The sequence below is a fragment of the Cyprinus carpio genome, chromosome A18, assembly GCF_018340385.1.
Source record: "Cyprinus carpio isolate SPL01 chromosome A18, ASM1834038v1, whole genome shotgun sequence".
In the NCBI taxonomy this organism is placed as follows: Eukaryota; Metazoa; Chordata; class Actinopteri; order Cypriniformes; family Cyprinidae; genus Cyprinus; species Cyprinus carpio.
In genome coordinates, this window is record NC_056589.1 from 6211401 (window position 1) to 6230242 (window position 18842).

Below are 18842 nucleotides of genomic sequence, written 5' to 3' on the forward strand. Positions count from 1 at the left end.
ATTCATAATATACAAAAAAATTGCAATTTAATAATTCATTACATTAATTTTTTTTTTCTTTTCAGAAATTCTCTGTCTATTCTGATTTTTCACAATTTATGATAAAAAAAACCTAACAATTTAATCAAGTCTTTTACAATGTAATTAAATTAAATCCAAACAGTTCCTTTAGTTTTTGTCAAACTGATGCACAAGAGGTTGACTATTTATTTTATTAAATTAAAACATGGAAGAAAAATTGTGATTCCTTAAAGTTTTAATAATTGTACTTATTTTAAAAATATGGGTTCTGTCTGTTTACAGCATGAAAGAAGTCATAGGACCCTACAGAACATTGCTTTCACAGACTTTTAGCACACTGTGATTTTCCTCTATATCTGAGCCTTCCTCAATCCTTGTTGAAATCGATGGCTTTCCAGTGTGTCGCGCACTTATTCTGGCAGCCTTTCCTGCTGCATGCTTGAGTCCTCACATTTCACTCTGATAAATGGATAAGCTGAGCTGCTGTAATACTGCTAATCTCTAGACTTCTGCCACCTCACACACACCTGCGCTGCTCTCCAAGTCTGCTCTTAAACTCTGTTTTACACCCGCTCACAACTCATGAATGCTGTTCTGCTTCTGACTCTCTTTTTTTATTAACCCTCTTTTCCCTGCCGTCTGTGCTGTCTTTTCTAATTGCTGGCGCGTCCACCCCCTCAAACCCAGATCAAGCTTGAATCCTCCAAAGTTTGAGTTTTTGTAGAGGATTTTCACAGTTTTTAGGCATGACAGCTGCATTCATTTGCATAAACTGCTTAAATTCCTCAAGTTTTCATTCATTCTCTAAAGTCACTTACTAACTGGATGTTTTTGATTGTGTGGCAAAAAAGAGGCAAAGCACATCAATGGAGAATCTCTGAGTAATCAACATTTTAAGACACTTATGCATTACTGTTAAAGTTTGGGGGTCAGTAAGGTTTTTTTTTTTTTTTTAAATAGAAGTCTCTTTTGCTCATTTTTATTTTAAGGGTGCATTTATTTGATCAAAAATACAGTAATAGTATGAATTATTATTATTACAATAGAAAATACCTTTTATAGTTTAATAGATTAAAAAATGTAACCTATTAAAATGTAATACACCAGTTGTTATTGGTGCTCAGTTATTAATAATATTGCTTATTATTATTGTTAAAAACTGTGTTTTTGCTTCTTAATATTTGGTGGAAATGGTGCTACCTTTTTTAGGATTTTTAGATGAATAAAAAGTTCACAAGAAAGGAATATTTACATATATTTTATGTAATATGTAATAGAATTTCTATTGTAATAATTAAAAGTCTTTGCTGTCACTTTTGGTCCATGACCAATTTAATGCATCCTTGCTGAATAAAGGAATTATTAAAAAATAATAATAATCTTACTGACACCAAACCTTTGAATGGTAGTGTATCATTCTTGCTTAAAAATCTTCTTGGTTGTATATCATAATTATTTAAAAATATTTTTAATAGTTATGTGGTGATGTTAATCTTATTTTTCTGAATTTTTTTTATTAAATTATTTACACTTATTTTGATGGGTGAAACCGAAAGATAATATTCATAACTGAATAAATGTTAATTTAAAAAAAACTAATAAATATAATAAACTAACCAACATTGATCTTGAGTTTCAAAACTAACAAATTTAAGTCTTTATTTTCAATTCTGAATTCTGATTAAATGTGCCTGATTCAAATAGCTGGTATATGCACACCATTGACCGAACATCAATTGAATTATTGAATTTATGTATTTTTGCATTAATCCAATCATTTTGGAATACTTTATGATTGCTGCTTGCTTCACATGTAAAAAATAAGGTGATCTTTATAAAAAGAACATCAAAGTCGCCATCATGTCTGTTTAGTAATTGTGAAAACTGTAGCAATGTTTTGGTATCTTACATGTCGGCATGAAATATGATATGTAAAGTTTAGCTTTGAGTTTTTAAAGCTACGCTTGCATCCCAGACATGTATTGTCATCACTGCCTTCCTCGTGAATGAATATGCAGAATGCTGTGAACTCTGTGTACAGAATAGAGTTGAACATGTAGAATACGACACAACTAAGTTTAGCTGGCGTGTACATGGTCACAATGTGTGTTAGTACTGTAAATCACCTCGAGCTGCCGTCATTCGTTCTCAGTGTGTGCATGCTCCATGAAAGCATCTCCGTGCGCTGACTCTACTGATCCCTGGACAGACATTTAGGAGCTCTGCTGAATTTCTTCAGGCTGTTCTTACTCAGCACACTAGCCTCTCAGAGCACATTTGCTCTAATTGAATGGGATTTCTTGACTCTCTCTCTAGGCCTGCTCTAAGGGGAACATGGTCCTGCACAGCTACAGCATGCTGCTGCCCTGTGGCATTGATAAGTTCTACGGCACTGATTACGTCTGCTGCCCGTCTACTCCTCCTGAAAAGCCCACACCTCCTGCTTCACTTTCTAACGAGCTAGATGATGAGGATGAAGACGAGGACGAGGAGGTGGAGGAGCCGGTTGTTGAGGATGAGGATGATGAAGCAGTAGAGGAGAGGTAATGTAGTGCATACATATGATCTTCTGAAAGGAGTCTTACGGTGAATTCACACCAAACACGAGTAGATTACATACAAAGTCAATGCAAAGATGTGAATAGAGGTGAATTCACGCCAGGCTTTATGAATGATGCAAAATGTGACTCGTTTGCCGCGAACGCGAGATATTCGCCTCAATCGCGTCTTCCCCACAAGTTAAAAAATTTAAACTAGAGCGGAACATTGCGTTTTGCGCAACCAAATCAGCGAAGAGCTTATTGGCATGTCTGGTTGGATCAGAAAATGGAAAATCCTCACCAAGGTTGATTACTCGTGGGATGTTTTTTGCCTCACTCGAGCGAATAAAAACATAGCACGAGTAATCTAGTTTGCATTTGGTGTGAACACACCATTAGGGCCTGTTTACACCAAGGACGATGACTGTAATGATAGTTTTATTCGAATCGCATTGGTCCGGTGATCAACAAAAAATTATGACAGTTCCTAGTTTAGCAACATGGCAAATGACAATACTTTAGCATAATTTAATAAGCTGAAGTGCGTTTTCGATGTTAATATATAGTTAGAATTATTGTTATTGGTTTTAGTGTAAACGGGCCTTCAGTTCACTGTGAGGTTTTTAGTGTAAACGGGCCTTCAGTTCACTGTGAGGTTTGTGGTTTCAGAATTAAAGGTGTAATAATTTACCACAATTTCAATTCAATTAATTTACCACAATTTGCCTTTTATAATTCATTTTTGTAGACGTTTTTTGTGTTTTTTTTTTTGTCGTTTTTTTTTTGTATGATTTTTTTTTATATCTTTGAAAGGTTTGGAGAGTTTTTTATGTTTTGTATAGAATGAAATGAAATACTGACAGTCATTTATTAGCTGAATTTTCAGCGTTTGCAGTCTTCGTGACAGACCTTCAGATCATTCTAATATGCTGCTTTGGTTTAGCATCAGGTGTGAAGGTTGATGCTTGATAAATAACTTAGTGATTGAATATTCGCACTAGTATTCTTTTTTGTTTTTTAAATTATTTATTTAGTTAATTAGTTGTGATGGTTGTTTTTTAATATGATGTATTGGTGTGACTGAGCTGTCATATCTTATTATGATCTGAGGAGTAGTAGCTGAAACATCATGTGTGTGAGAGCGTATACTGTGTGAGTGTATGTGTTGGATAAATTAGTTTGGCCATGTGGATCTTTTCGAGTGCCATGCCTTTGACCTCTGACAGCTGCTTGATTCACTTCCATAAATCATAAAACCTCCGACCTGTGCTCCTCCTCTCCCTCTGTTTCCCATGTTCTCCTTCCCTCTCATCCCACTGTTCTTATGTCAGTTTTATCATGTCTCCTCTTGCTTTTTTTCCTGAATTACTGTCCTTTGTCTGTAGTTCACCTAAAAATAAAACATGTCGTCATTTACTTAGGAATCATTTATATATTATAAACTAATAGATTTGATGTTTTGAATTAGATTTTATTTTTGTAATATATTTTATTGTTATTAGTTTTTATAAATGTTTAATGTCTATATATAGTTTTGAATTAGTTTGTTTAATTGTAGTTATTTGAGTACTTCATCTTAAACTAAGCCAAAATGAGAAATGTAACCTTTTTTATGGATTTAGGTTAACAATAATAAACCTGTCATTTACTCTCATTTCATTCCAAGAAAGACTTTCTCCTTTGGATCAAAAAAAAGCTAAAAAAAATGTTCAAGATGCTCATAATGCAAATTGCCATTTTCAAGAGCTTCAATATAGTTATTTTTTTAAAAGGGTACTTTGGCAGAAATACTATTTTAAATGTAGAGTAGGGTGTAGATTGGGACTCTACTGCTGTCTGTTTAAATAAAGGCAAAAATGTAAGAAAAATGTAACTTTACTTCTAAGTCATGTTTATTCTGTCTTTTTATTCTGTTTTTAGCGATTCTGTTGCCAGTGAGCAGCCCACTCCAGAGGACACAGCTGAAGAGGAGGAGCAGGAGGAGGAAGGAGATTTGGAGGCCTACCACTATGTGTACGAAGATGAAGAGGACGACCGAGACAGTGAGGAAAAGGATGTGAAGAAAGAGAAAGCTGCCATCCCTGAAAGCCAGGATGGTGACAAAACTCTGCAGGAACTGGAAGGTCAGTATCACACTGTTTCCTTCATTTATCAGTGATTCATTGATGCATACATAATAGGTCCTGTTTACTATAGAAGTTTACAATTATTGACTTTTGTTTGGTATTATCTATACATCCTATATAGCGCAACAGCAGGGGTCCATAAATAAAAATCTCATTCATTTTTTCCATAGAGAAATATATTTTCTTTTATCAGTTATGTATACCTTGCAAGAAAGATTAAGAAAAGATTATGACTGATAAAGCCATACGTCAGTGTGATTTAAGCTTAATTTAAAAAAAATCTGCATGCTAAGGCCAAAATTACATTACCCAGAATCTTGATAAAGATGAATGTACCAATCAGAGAAGTCGCTGCTGCCATGGAAACAAAATTATGGTAGAGCTCAGCAGTGCCATGAAGCATGTAATTAAATAATTTCCCTACACTCTCAAACTTATGTGTTTGTAGGTATCTGAATATTTTGCTGTGAAGTTCATTTGTTTTTATACTAAAGGCTCGTTCATACTAAGAATGATAACTACAATGACAACTACAGTATAACTAAAAAGTTAATAATTGTTCTAAATTAAGAATAGGGAAGTCCACGCCACAAATATATTGATAACAGAGGAAAAATATTGTTGGAATTACTTCCAGAATAATTTTTTCCAGTTGATGAATGATAAAAGTGCATATAGCAAATCAGAATCCACCTGACTAAAACAGACTCGTGTGGATGTTAATATAGTTATCATTATAGATGTCACCTTTAGTCATTCCTCAATGAACATTCAAGGTGCAAAGTCTATGGAGAAAGATATTCTGGACCCAAGTCCGCAAAAAAAAAAAGTGTGCAGTCATAAGGTGCGTTTCCATTACGGAGTTGCGCAAAACTTTGGCATTATTTTATAAATATCGATAAAAGAGTATTGCGAAATGATGGCGTTTCCATTTAACCAGTGTTATGCGACTAAAACATAACCTTTTCCTCTCGCGATAAGTCATGGCAACAGATTTTGATGGGATTTTGATGGATTTTGGCTATTTTTATTCGAAGGAGGCATATGCGTGTATCTTTGCAGAAGCAGCACAGAGAGCCGCTTCAGAAACGTGCGTGGCGCGGCTGGAATAACAAGCATTGACTAGAGTGGCTGCCGTATCAGAGCCACACTGCGCTGCAGACGTGTGCAATGTAAGGGCCGTTACATAGTCAACGCGAGCAAGCAACGCGAACGACGCACACGACCCACTCCCTTTCATAGTCTAAACCGTGGACGCAAGCGTCACGGGTGATGTGTGTATGCAATACACCGCTCACACAACAGGGGGTATTAGAGTCGGGTGATATTAGTAGAGTCGGGTCACGTGATATTCAGATCACAATGACAACTGAAGAGGAGTGCATTCTATTGCTGATTTTACATCGGCGGGAACAAAGGCAGCGCAGAGATATGCGGTGGTATGTTATACGTATAAGCTCGCATAATTTTTCCTCTTCGCCAGCCATTGTATTCAAACCTTCTTCTTCTGTAAACATAATATACATGAATTAATGTACAATACTTGCAATGTCGCCCCCACCGACAACGCATAGTATTGCGTGCATTGGCGCGTCGCGTATCAAAAACTAGGATGACACATTTGGCTACGCACCGACCCATAATGGCGCCCGAAGCGTAACGATGCATAGCCTTGGGGACACGTATGCGTACAGATGCGTTGACTATGAAACGGACCTTAATTGTCTAAACATTAATGGTAGGGAAAACCCCTTATACTGGAGAGCAGCCATGTATGAAGTGTTTTTATTGGAGGTTATAGTACATTGAAGAATGATCATATGACTTTTTACATACGGCATGTGACCTGTAAATGCGGAAAAAAACAATGTTTCCATTGCAGTTTTGCGAATTATTCCTTTTTCACATTGCCTGAAAAACCACCTCATGCGAGCTTAAAATCTTTTTTGCGATATATGGGCGTTTTTGCGAAATTGACGTGTTTCCATTAGGGGTATTTTCAATTCAATTTGCACAATTTGAAGGGTAATGGAAACGCGCCTGTTGTTGTGCTCTGTAGTTGAAGGGCATTACTGATAGCTGCCCCCGGTGGCTAAAGGCTATAACTTCGCCTCTCCTCCTTTGTTAGCTGTGTGTTCTCTGGAGGCGGAGACCGGCCCCTGCCGTGCCTCTATGCCTCGCTGGCACTTCGACATTCAGCAGAGGAAGTGTGTGCACTTCATCTACGGAGGCTGTGCCGGCAACCGCAACAATTTCGACTCAGAGGAGTACTGCATGGCCGTGTGTAAACGTTTGAGTAAGTCACACTCGTCACCAAGGACTCCGCCCCCCTTCTGCTCTGCCCTGCTCCTCCTCCTTGCTTTCGCTCACAATGCTAATGCTATACTAGCTTACCTAGATGTGAATTTCAAAACAGCCTTGCTTCAAAACGCAGTGTGTTGCAACCTTGGAAACCGAATGATTGATAAAATCTTTTTTTAATTATATGAATGTAATTACCTATTGTTATCAATAAAAGTTATTAAATATAATAATAATAATAATAATAACAATAGTTATTATTAGTAGTAGTAGTAGTAGTAGCACTAATAATAATTTTGCATTGGAATGTTATCAAATTGTTCTTACATTTTACTGAAGAATAAAAAATCACGCAAGGCCATGTGTTCTACCACAGTTAATGTTTTATTGCTTTAATCTTATTTAAATTAGTCTACTGTGTTCTTATCCTGTTATTTCTGTTTATGCCGTGTCCCATTCTTTGTAACTCAGTCTTTGCTTTTGCTTTGTGTGTCTTTCATTTCTAATCTGCCAATGTTTTGAATGTATGTAGGAGTAGAAACCATCATCCTGTGTTCCTGTGGCAATATGAAATGATGGGTTTAAAATGGTGGGGAGGTTTTTTTCACATTAACCTTCATAATTCAAGGTTTCTCTTGTGCTCTTATCACTCTAGATGTTGAAGACTGTTTGTTCTCATCAGTATGCATGTCTGATGTTGCCTTTTGTGCACTGCCTTATGGGTAATCATGTTGGTCTTGTCATCTGTATACTAAGGAAATCTGATTTTAGCTCATATCTTGATCATAGCGTGCAGAACTGTGCAGTAACTCTTAAGATAAATGCTAAGGCGAGCGGTTCTGTCAGAAGAGAGCTATTCAGAGGACAGGATGAAAGGAATGGGAAATGAAGGACTGTCTGGTTCTCTCAGAATCAGGGGAAATACAAAGTCATCTCCTGAGTCGTAGCTCTCTGTGGGAAGCTTATTCTTCACTTTGGTCTGATCTTAGTTGTTTTTTTATTTTTTCGTCAGCTGCTCCTCCTTCTGACCTGTCTTTAGGTCTGTCTATCAATTTGTTTTTGTGTGTAAATGTTTTAAAAAAGTGTTTCTATAGCTCTGTTCCAAAAGATAGTGAGCTCCCTAACTGTCTACTGGCTACCTAAACAGCTGCCCTCTAAAAAAGCCTCCTAACTGTCATCACAGCCTCATAAGTGACTATTTTGAAACACTTGAATAATAGTCACTCATGTGCACCACTCGAATAGTACTCCTCATTTTAACCATACAAAAGGCCTGACTGATCCTCACAGTTGCAATAGAGTGCAACAGTGCTGCCTACATTTCAGCAGCCGTGTTTGTGAAAGTATTTCCCCCATTAATTTCCCCAAAGGGATTTGTGCCAATGCACAAACCAGCGATGTGAATCACAACATTACAAACTTTGATAAAAAAAGACAAAGGTACAAGACTATGTACTTAACAGCTTAAATGAGAAAAGGAACTATAATCTCATGAAGCATTGCCAATCACATCTAAAAGCATGTATGTATGTATGGTAAATATATATATATATGTGTATGTATGTGTATGTATATGTATGTGTGTATGTATGTATGTGTGTATATGTGTGTGTGTGTGTGTGTGTGTATGTGTGTGTGTATATATATATATATATATATGTGTGTGTGTATGTGTGTATGTATGTGTGTGTGTGTATAACAATACATGGTTACAAAATATGTTTATAATTTATTCAAATAGTATGTAAGTGCAGGAAGTTCACAGTGCTTCATGTGAGTGAGCGGGCGATTTAAAGAGTTGTTTTTGGCGGTGTTTGATGTTTTTGAGTTGGTGTTTAAAGTGTTTTTTTTATCAGTTAACTGTCCTCGTAAATCTGTCTTCAAAATCAGTTCCTCTGTGGTGTAAATGATTGTGATTGTTGCACTCTATAGAGTTTGATGTTGGCATGTTGATTAGCTAAAAACTTCATACTGCGATAAGCTCAAAATACATTGCAAACAATAATTGAATATAAAGAAATTTTGATTTTAAATAGTTTTTATGGAAACTCTTCAGTGCTGAGTAAATACATTTTAATGGACATTTCCCTCAACTCTGAATTTTTTCACTAAGCACTAAATCCTGCCGTACATTTTGGCCAAAAATGAATCTTACAAGACAGTATAATTTGCTGATAACCTGGTGTCCGCAACAGCCTATGCTTCTGCAATGCTGTGATTAAAAACACTTCCTGTCTAGTGTTTGAGAGAGAGCTTGGATGTGCCATCAGTTTATAATCTCTCTCTTTATTCCCTCAGCTGTGCCGTCCACCCCTCAACCCACAGATGACGTGGATGTGTACTTCGAGACCCCAGCAGATGATAAAGAGCACAGCCGTTTCCAGAAGGCCAAGGAGCAACTTGAGATCAGACACCGCAACCGCATGGAAAGGGTGAGTGAGATGTCGCTCATTTACATCTTGTAAATGAACAGTTGTTGTCATGTGACGTTATGGAGTTGTTTCCATGTGGCTAGTGAGATTCCAGCCATTGTTTGAGCCCCAAGTGATTTCAATATGTTGCTCTCACCAGGTGAGAAAGGAGTGGGAGGAGGCTGAGAGCCAGGCCAGGAACCTGCCCAAAGCTGAGAGACAAACACTGATCCAGGTAAACTACACCTTCCACGCCAGAGGACATCTCGTTTTAGATGTGACTGTTTAGTTATAGGTATGCTAGGTAAAAAATGTTAGCCTGAATGCATCTGTTTAGCGTCTGCTAAATGCATACTGTAAATGTAATGTAAATGTAGTTAAGGGGTTTTTATTATTCTCTTTGCAGCACTTCCAGGATATGGTGGAGTCCTTGGAGGAGGATGCAGCCATTGAGAAACAGCAGCTGGTGGCGACTCATCTTGCCCGGGTGGAGGGCATGCTGAACGATCGCCGCCGTCTTGCCCTGGAGAACTACCTTGCCACTCTGCAGGCTGATCCACCAAGGGTGAGACGACCCCCAATGACCTAATACACCCCGTTTACAACTGAAATTAACATCCTTATTGGTTGTAAATGCAGGTGTTAAATGCTTTGTAGTCTGATAACTTAAGCTTTCTGAGGTAGTATAAAAAATATAATTTAATAGATGTATCATGTCATTGACCCACTAATTGAGATGCATTTGAGATTCATGTTAATACCAGGTGTGGATGGTATTGTGTCTCTTTTGACCACATGTATGTAAATACCAGCGCTTTGTTTACTTGGAGTGACTTCCAGCATTGACAGATCGCTTCCAGTTTATAAATGAGCATTGATCATATTCAGTCATGTGAGAAATGCATGATCTGTTAGTGAATAAAAGAAGTCTGTGAGATAAGTGCGTCCTTGAAGGATTGTTCTCATCTCATAATGACCAGATTATACTTCTCATACTGAGTCTCTGATGGGCAATGGTTGTCTTTTCTCTCTGCTGTGTTATTTAATGGTGACGGATTACCCGTCCTCTATTACCCTGCTGAAAGCTCATAATGGGGAGGCTGGCTTCAGTTACTTGAGATATTAATTTGAATTGTGCATGTTTTGAACAGGCGCATTTTCAGCATCTCACTAATCCTCTTGTTATTTCTCTGTCCTGCGGATCTTGCGGCTCTTTGATCCTAGAGCTGATTCACACATCAGCCAGCTCATAAGGAGACGTCCACCTGACTCACCCTGTCTTTTATTTTCTTTCCTTTGTGGTCAATTTATCTTCTCTCTCTGTCTCCGCAGCCCCACCGTATCCTGCAGGCTCTGAAGAGGTATGTGCGTGCTGAGAATAAGGATCGTCAGCACACCATCCGCCACTACCAGCACGTCCTGGCCGTGGACCCTGAGAAGGCCGCCCAGATGAAGTCCCAAGTCAGTGTCGCACAATTTGCCTCGCTTTCCAGCTAAATTCCATGTTTTCTATGGTCTTTTTCTGACCTTGCATAGAGTTTTACTGTCTTACTTGCCTTTTGGTCCCTGCTTAAAGGTGCACTAAGCGAATTTTGCCTAACGATGTTGATATTTGAAAGCACCAAAACAAACACGCTCATAGCCCAACAGGAACTCGCCCCTGTTTTGATAACTCCGCCCCACAGGTACGTACACAACCCTGGCAGCGACGATAGCGTAATCTTCCGGCCGAGGGAATGATGTCATCAATAAGTAAAAGCGATGTGTTTTACGATGGTAATTCAATGTAAAAATCAATGTAAGTCACCTATCAAGAAGAAACAAAGCAACCTCGGCATCTGATTCCAAGTTTTCCCGCTCCTTTTTTTTTTCTCTTTTTTTTTTTTTTTCATCTGCCATCTCTTGCTTATCTAAAGTCGATCTGCTAATATTTGGTCTTCTGAAATGTTCCACTTTTTTTTTTTGCTATCTTTTGTAGACACGCCCCTTAATGCTGATTGGCAGTGGGTGTGTTTTGGGACTCGGTCCGACACTGTGGTCAAAAGCATTTTTCTAATATTGCTTAGTGCATCTTTAATATTTAAAGGCCATAAATGACCCATTTGCAGAATGATTTCACAAAAAGGTTTAAAAACTGTGTCTGTTTGGTTAGTTCAACTAGTGGTGCAGAAATGACACATTTCTCCTTTAATCATTGCAAATGGACATGTTTTCTGTACGTATGTACGATGTTGTTAGGATTGTCCAGGAGAGCCATGAGCGAGTTAGCGTGACAGGATTCTTGTGTTCCAATATTCTATGAGAGATTAGCACTGCACTGCTCCTGTGTAATGTCACACTTAGCAATTTGATTGAAAGTAACTTTCAAGTCTGAGCCGATGGCGTGGCTTTATAATTTGCATTCTGGACTGGCTGCAGTCAGCATTGACGTTTGTCATGGGAGACGGGATGTGGCACAGACCCAGAGGTGTGCACAGATCTGAGAATCATGGGAAACGAAACCCACATTCACAACAATGTCTTGTGTGTTTGTTTACTGGCTGATGGCAGTTTCTGTTTATTTCAGATTTAATTAGGGGCAAACTTCCTGGTGTCTAGTTCTGGGCCTGGATTTGCAAAACATGAAGAATAAAATCCTTATATCCTTCTATTTTCTTCTTATTTTCTAATTTAAGAATAAAGTTAAGAATATTTTATAGTCCTAAAAACATTTATTAATGTTCTTATCTTTTTTGTTTGTTTGTTTGTTTGTAAAGAATGTTCTTAAAAGTCATCATAAATAATGTCTATTAAGTTAGAATAACCTTCAGCTTAAGAGTAACATGATACTTGCTACATACAGTATAATTCATGTATGAATTGACACTATTGATCGCTGATGTAAAAACAGTGATTGATCATGTGGCTTTTTGCCAAATTCAAAATTCAGTACCAACATTACTAAAAATGAGGCAAATTGGAAAATTGATTTTAATGTTAAAGTTAAAAAATTTTTTAAATTTGATTTATTTTTGTTTGTTTTATATTTAATTTTTATATTTAATCTTTTTAGATTTTCAGCACAAGAAGACGAGCACAAATTAATGAAATGGAACGCCTGTTGTGATGTAAATAGTGATGTAATTATTATTATTACAATAATATGCATGTAGTGTAAAAAGACTGTCTTTGAGGTGTTTTTCATTTAGCCAGTCAGTAAGTTTTCAACAAGAACTGCCATACAATCAGATAACAGCACTCAAGCTCATAATTTTGTTCTTAAAAAATTTAGAACTTAGAAAAACATTTTTCTTAAGATATTCATGAATCCTGCCCCTGAATCTGTTCAACTGTTCAATAATTTTTTCAAATGGGTTCACTCAAATGAAGATTCTGTCATCATTTACTCACCCTCCTGTCCCATTTGACTGACATCTGTGGAACACAAAAGGAGAAATTTTATTTGTAATGAATATTTTTTGATCTTTTACTCAGCATGTTTTCTATAGATTTTAGTGGAAAGATGATGTGGGGTTTTGAGTACATATTATTTTTAAATTTCAGTCTGAGCGTTTACAATGCTTTTGTGCCTTTTTTGTTCTCTTTAGGAACTTGACAGCCTCTGTGATTTTATTGTATGGAAAATTGCAGTTTGAATTTTATGTCCTCTCTTTTTGTGCTCCGCTGATGAAAGTAAATCATACAGGTTTGGATTGACATGAGGGTGGGTGAGTAAATGATGACAGAATATTCATTTTTGGATGAAGTATCCCTTTATCAACTGTCATGACTCATGTAGGTTTTATAAAAGCACTGAGTGTAAAGAGCAAAAAATAGCAGTTACACTGGTGACTTGTGGGGCTGCGCTTTATTTAACCATGTGTTTGAGAAATGGCATTCCAGTCTATTTTGGCAACTCCTCTCAATTGAGTTGAAGTCCAGGTATGAGACAGGCAGACCAGCATAAACTTACTTACTTCCTAAAGCAACAGTGTGAGCGCTGTGTGCAGGAACTTTCTGAGGTCCAGCTGGGCGACTAGAGGGTCTACAAGGACATTTTAGAGCAGTTTCCCCCTTCTTTTTCTTCAGATATATAGGCCCTTCATTGCCATCTGTTGCTGATTTTGAGCATTGCACACAAATGTGGTGACAACAAAGGAACAGGCGTGGTTGCTCGTACACACTCACACCGTTTCTACTCACTGCTTACGCATTAAGATTGCCACAGAGCTTTTGTGTTTTTCTGTGTTACATCAATCCAGCCAACATTACACAACCACAGACATGTTCCATCCTGCAGAATGGGGACTTTTTATGAATGTCATCTTGCGCAAGTCGTCCTCTGTTTTAAAAGTGTGTCTGGGTTTCCTAGGTGATGACCCACCTGTGGGTGATTGAGGAGAGGATGAACCAGAGCCTGTCTCTGCTCTATAAGGTGCCCTACGTCGCAGAGGAGATCCAGGATGAGATCGGTAAGTGTGGAGATATGGATCAGATTTTATTGTTTAAATCTCTCGCTTTTTTATTGCTTGCTTTTTTTTTTTTTTTTTTTTTTTTTTTTGTCAGATTATATTATTTGTATCATGAAATTGAGTAACACGGTGAGTACTAGTGGCAGGTATTTTCCTCTGTTGCTAGGTAACAACTCAGAAGAAGGTGTCAGCTTCAATGTTTTACTCATGTTTTTGTCTGTTTAGTTTTACTACTGACCGTAATTGCACAACAGTGTCTGCTCTATCTGCCACAGATCCACCGCAAGAGATCAAGATTGTGAGATGTTTGCTTGCAAAACTCAAGTGCAGCCATCCAGTTTTTCTTTTTTCTTTTGGTTCTGGAAGTATTTTCCCATTCGTTTTCTCCACAGTGAATTGAAAAAAGCCATGAACCAAATCAACATTCTCTGAGATGAATCACAAAATTGCTAAATTTTGATTTGATGCAAAAGGAGTATGTTTAAACAGAGAGAAATTGTATTTAAATTCTTCTATGAGGTTCTTCTAATGAACTACAATACCGCAAATGACGTAATCAAATCAGAAACTATAGTACGAAGTACAATTATTCTCTCATAATCAATGAGAATTGTAGGAAGACTCTATTATCATTTGTGATACTTTATGGAATATCTGTTTGTTGCTAAACCCTGCTTTCTTTCCATAATGACATCAACTCTGGTGGATCACTGTGCAGGATTATGGGTAGTATAGTTCTTCAGTGGTATTTGGCATTTTAAAGCTTGCATAAAATGCTCTTTTTTTAAAATGCATGTTATTGATCTTATTATCAACAATTCAAATGGATGCATTTCATTTTTTTCTATTTATTTGCCTTGTAGTTTTAATCAAAATGTTATAACTCAACCCTGCCCATTTCTTACTGTCGACTACAAGCTCAACATTATTGTTAAAAATCACTTTCCTTAAGGAGAAAATGTTTAAGATTCTCTGTTTCTCTGTGCTCTGTTTCTGTGTTTTAGATTATCTGTTAGTTCATGTTACTTAAATAGGCAGATTGTATGTAATCAATACTGATCCATTCTTGCAAGTTAGGTCAGATTACTTTTAAACGTATCGCAAACCGAACCCCAAACCTCCCTTTTCAATGTGTCTCGCTTGATGTGGTTCGCTATTGTGCATATGAGCTCGACAGACTGGACTCTGATGTCTAACTCTAAAGCTCCCTTGATTTATCACAGATAAAGCTGTACAAAGATTTTCGGCCTATTTTATGCATTCTTTTGTCTTGCTTTGAGATTTCAGTCCCCTAAACCACTGCACAATCTCTCTGCATCTCAGATGCAAAGATAATTACACCTGTACGAAAAGCTTGCCTTCAGTAATTAGCGCTCTCTCTCACACACGTACACACACAAAAGTGTAATTTGGCTTCTCCTTTTATCGCTCAGCTTGAAAACATCTCACCGCAATCAAAGTAAATTAGAGTGTTCTGAAGCGTTTGTTGCGCCGTCCTCTTTGTTTCAGGTGGAAACAGTCAAGCTGTTCCCAGAGACACCCCTCTGAACTTGCTTGTTTTTTTTTCTCTTTTTTTTATATTTTTTCCGTTCATTTTATGAGAGGAGCCGTGGCATTGTGTAGTATAGATGAGACTAGTGTGTAGGGTTTGACAGAACTGGGTCACGACTCCTCCAGATTCCCACTAGTGTGTGAAGATGTGTAGTTTTTAAGCCAGACTCTGTGCAGAATGTTTTTGCAAGTTTAGAGAAGTAGAAAGGGTCATTTTAGCTTCACCGATGCCTGGAAGTGCCGCAGTACGGAACCTCGTAATAGATAATTGATTGCGTTTATGACTGCTTCGTGCCTCGTTTAATGGTTTTAGGAATAGTTCCCTTCCTGCATCTCTTCCCTCCTGTGGTTTTCTGTTTTTAACCATGTTCCTCTCTGTATCTCCCAATTCAGACGAACTTCTGCAGGATCAAAAGGCAGATATGGACCAGTTCTTGTCCTCCATCTCTGAATCTCAGCCTGATGTTACTGTGTCCTCTGAGGAGAGCGTGGAGGTTCCTGCCTTTGAAGGAAAGCCTTTCCGCCCCTTCCAGGTCAACTCTCTGGGCTCCCCCGCTGAACCCGAGGGTACGTTTCTAGTCTAAATTTACACAGGCAAACCTTTAAGGCTCCCGGTTGCTCTCCTCGGTCTCTCAATATGGCACTGTTGCCGAGGCAGGTTTTGTATCAGTGTCATGCCACTATTACCCCCTTCACTACTGGAAAAAACAACTTAACCCTCTTAGCTGGTTTAAGCTGGTCCTCAGCCTGAGTTAAGCTTTCACACCTGAAAAGTGTCCAAACCCTTTCTAAAACCAGAAAACAGATCAGTTTGGGAGACCAACTAAGACCAGCTTAGACTGGTTTAAGTTGTTTTTCATCAGGTTTGGACCCCGTAGCACTTAAAAAGAAAACAAGCTAATATCCTTTGGAAAACTGAATATCATATTTCCACTTCCTGTTGAATTTTGTATTTCTAGTATTATACTGTTATAACCGTTTCTAACACTGAGAGCATTCTGTGACGGTTTGATTTGATTTTAACTCCAAGAGAATGTGCTTGTTTAGTTGGTTAAATGGTTAGCTAAAGTAACTATAAACTAACTTAAAACACATAGGAAGGCAAATGTTTAATCTGACATTATTATTATATAATATGTACATATGATATAGTAATTTCATGTGATAGGAGATATATGCTGTAAAACACATTCCATTGTTTATGCATCTGCATTCATCAGCAAACAATATTCAGCCAGTATTTGGCATGGCAGCAGTGAGTACACTTAGTTAGCTCTTTATTACCCACAGCCTACTAGAGTGAATCTTCTAAAACCTGCTAGGGTCAAAATAAAAATTTAAATAGAAAATTAAGCAAATAGCTTTCTTTGTGACTTTACAAAAGTATTATTTTATTATATAAATATTCAAATATATTAATGTATTATAAATAAATAAATAAATATTGGTCCTAAGATTATAAATTTCTTCATGCAAAATAACAGATTTTTCTTTTTTATTTCGGGGTGAAACTTGAGCTGGAAGTTTTCTAGGAAAGGTTCAGCCATCAGTACTTTGTTCACATGTATTTCTCTGGCTGGTTTTTGTTTAAAGTGTCTGATTTGAGCAAGTAGTAAAGGTCTGTTCATAGCTTCTCACTCAAAGCCGTTCAGGTGAAGCTCTCTGGCAGCACGAGGCCTGTTCACGTTAACATTTTCTAAATTCTGAATGAAGCACCGAAGTCCAAATATTGCACTCTGGCCATAGGTTTCTGCTTAGCTAAGCTTTCCTGAATCCCCATTGGCATCACCTTAAACACCACGCCATTTGAAGTTCAGCTAAAATCATAAAGCCTGAGGCTCTGCTGTCGCACTGCAGCCAAGTGCTTTAAAAATCTCTCTTTCTGAGCCCAGTCCTGCTCATTCACTGTCCTGCCCGGGCCTGCCAAACTGTGAAATTAAAACACGATATACAAAAAGAGCAATGTAATTAACACATTAGAGCCCAGGAGGGCTTTCATTATGACAGGCCTGTCCAGAAACACATCCTGGGTCTTTCTTTCCCCTGTTCTTTGATTTGTTTTTCTTTATCATTCTGTCCCTGCGGGATTCTCCTCTCCGTTCGCAGACACAGCTTGATACGCCTGACTACTTCTCTTTTACTCACCTGGGTTTTTTTTCTCTTTTTCTATTCCAATCTTTTCTTGTTTTGTCTTTTGCTTGAACGCAATGCCTAGGTGATCTCTCTGAACCCCCTCGTGCCTTCAAGAAAGGTGGGTCTCTGCTGCTTTTCTGTTTCTCTTTCTTCTTCAGCCGCTTAAATGTTGTGTTTGCAAATTTTTTTTCCTTCGTTTTTTTTTTATTATTATTATTATTGTTGCGTATAGGGCTGGGTATTGCATTTTTTTTTTTTTTTTTGATTTTATTTAGATTCTGTCCAATATTGATTCAATTTTGGAATATTTCAGTAATGTCAGGATGCCTGTTTTTATATAAAAGTATATTTTTTTTTTTGACCGCTAAAGTGCATTACATGCATTGTGAGTATATAAAGACCAACTATTTTGCTGATCATAAACTATTATTGAAAACTCCATTTAAAATGGGGGAAAAAAGAAAGCAAGTTTATTGGTTTTGTATTCACACACCTAAAGTGTGGCCATGTCCTGAATTAATGTTATTGTTTTGATTAATTTAAGTAAATTATTATAATTTATCATAAATAAAAATGAAAAATTGTATTATATAAAAATAATACATATTTTTAAAGATGATGATCATCATCATCATTATTATTTAATGATTTATTCTGTCATTTTGGGATTGGGATGTTGATTATTCTGTCTATATATATAATGTATATGGGATTGGGTATATATGTGATATGTATATTGTATATATGCTTATTCTGTATATATATAATATATATCTATATATATATATATATAATATATATTATAGTATATATATATATATATATATATCTATATATATATATATATATATATATTATATATATGTATTTTACTATAGCCCTCCTATAATATATTTTTTTATTTTACTCAGCCCTCCTTGCATATCTTGAATCATCTCCCCATCTGTCCTCATATTTTTACTGTATTTCCACCCCATGCTTTTGCTCCGTCCGTCCCTTCAGCCCTATTAGCCGTCTTGTTCTTAATTTCCTCTCTCAGACACTCCCTCAGAGGGAGAGACCAAACATCACATCCCTCTATGTCTGGCTGGAAGAGCTTTGCCTATTGAAAAGTCCAGGCAGCTTGTTAAGCTAATTAGCTCTTTGGATGGGAGAACGAGTCCAATGTAAATGTGCTGTGTGCTGCTAAAGCAGTTATGGCTGCCTCACTACCTTCCTGGGTCAGGAAGACAAATAACCTGAGTCATGATGTCGACAGATCCTTAGGACTCATTTGCTACTTATTAGGCTTGCTCTCGTCGCTCTCCT

General features: G+C 37.2%; 1 protein-coding gene across 6 annotated transcripts in view; it reads left to right on the forward strand.

The window, feature by feature from the left end:
- LOC109084557 (amyloid-like protein 2) overlaps window positions 1-18842 on the forward strand; it is a 74149-nt gene that overhangs the window by 46340 nt on the left and 8967 nt on the right. For 3 of the 6 annotated variants that reach the window (XM_042774904.1, XM_042774902.1, XM_042774900.1), the window contains exons 5-14: window positions 2338-2564; window positions 4482-4684; window positions 6816-6983; window positions 9287-9420; window positions 9560-9634; window positions 9806-9964; window positions 10732-10860; window positions 13751-13850; window positions 15795-15968; window positions 17617-17652. In XM_042774904.1, coding sequence (XP_042630838.1) covers window positions 2338-2564; window positions 4482-4684; window positions 6816-6983; window positions 9287-9420; window positions 9560-9634; window positions 9806-9964; window positions 10732-10860; window positions 13751-13850; window positions 15795-15968; window positions 17617-17652 — 1405 coding nt within the window. The remainder of the gene's footprint in view (window positions 1-2337; window positions 2565-4481; window positions 4685-6815; window positions 6984-9286; window positions 9421-9559; window positions 9635-9805; window positions 9965-10731; window positions 10861-13750; window positions 13851-15794; window positions 15969-17616; window positions 17653-18842) is intronic. The other 3 variants (XM_042774901.1, XM_042774903.1, XM_042774905.1) reach the window with 2 other exon arrangements.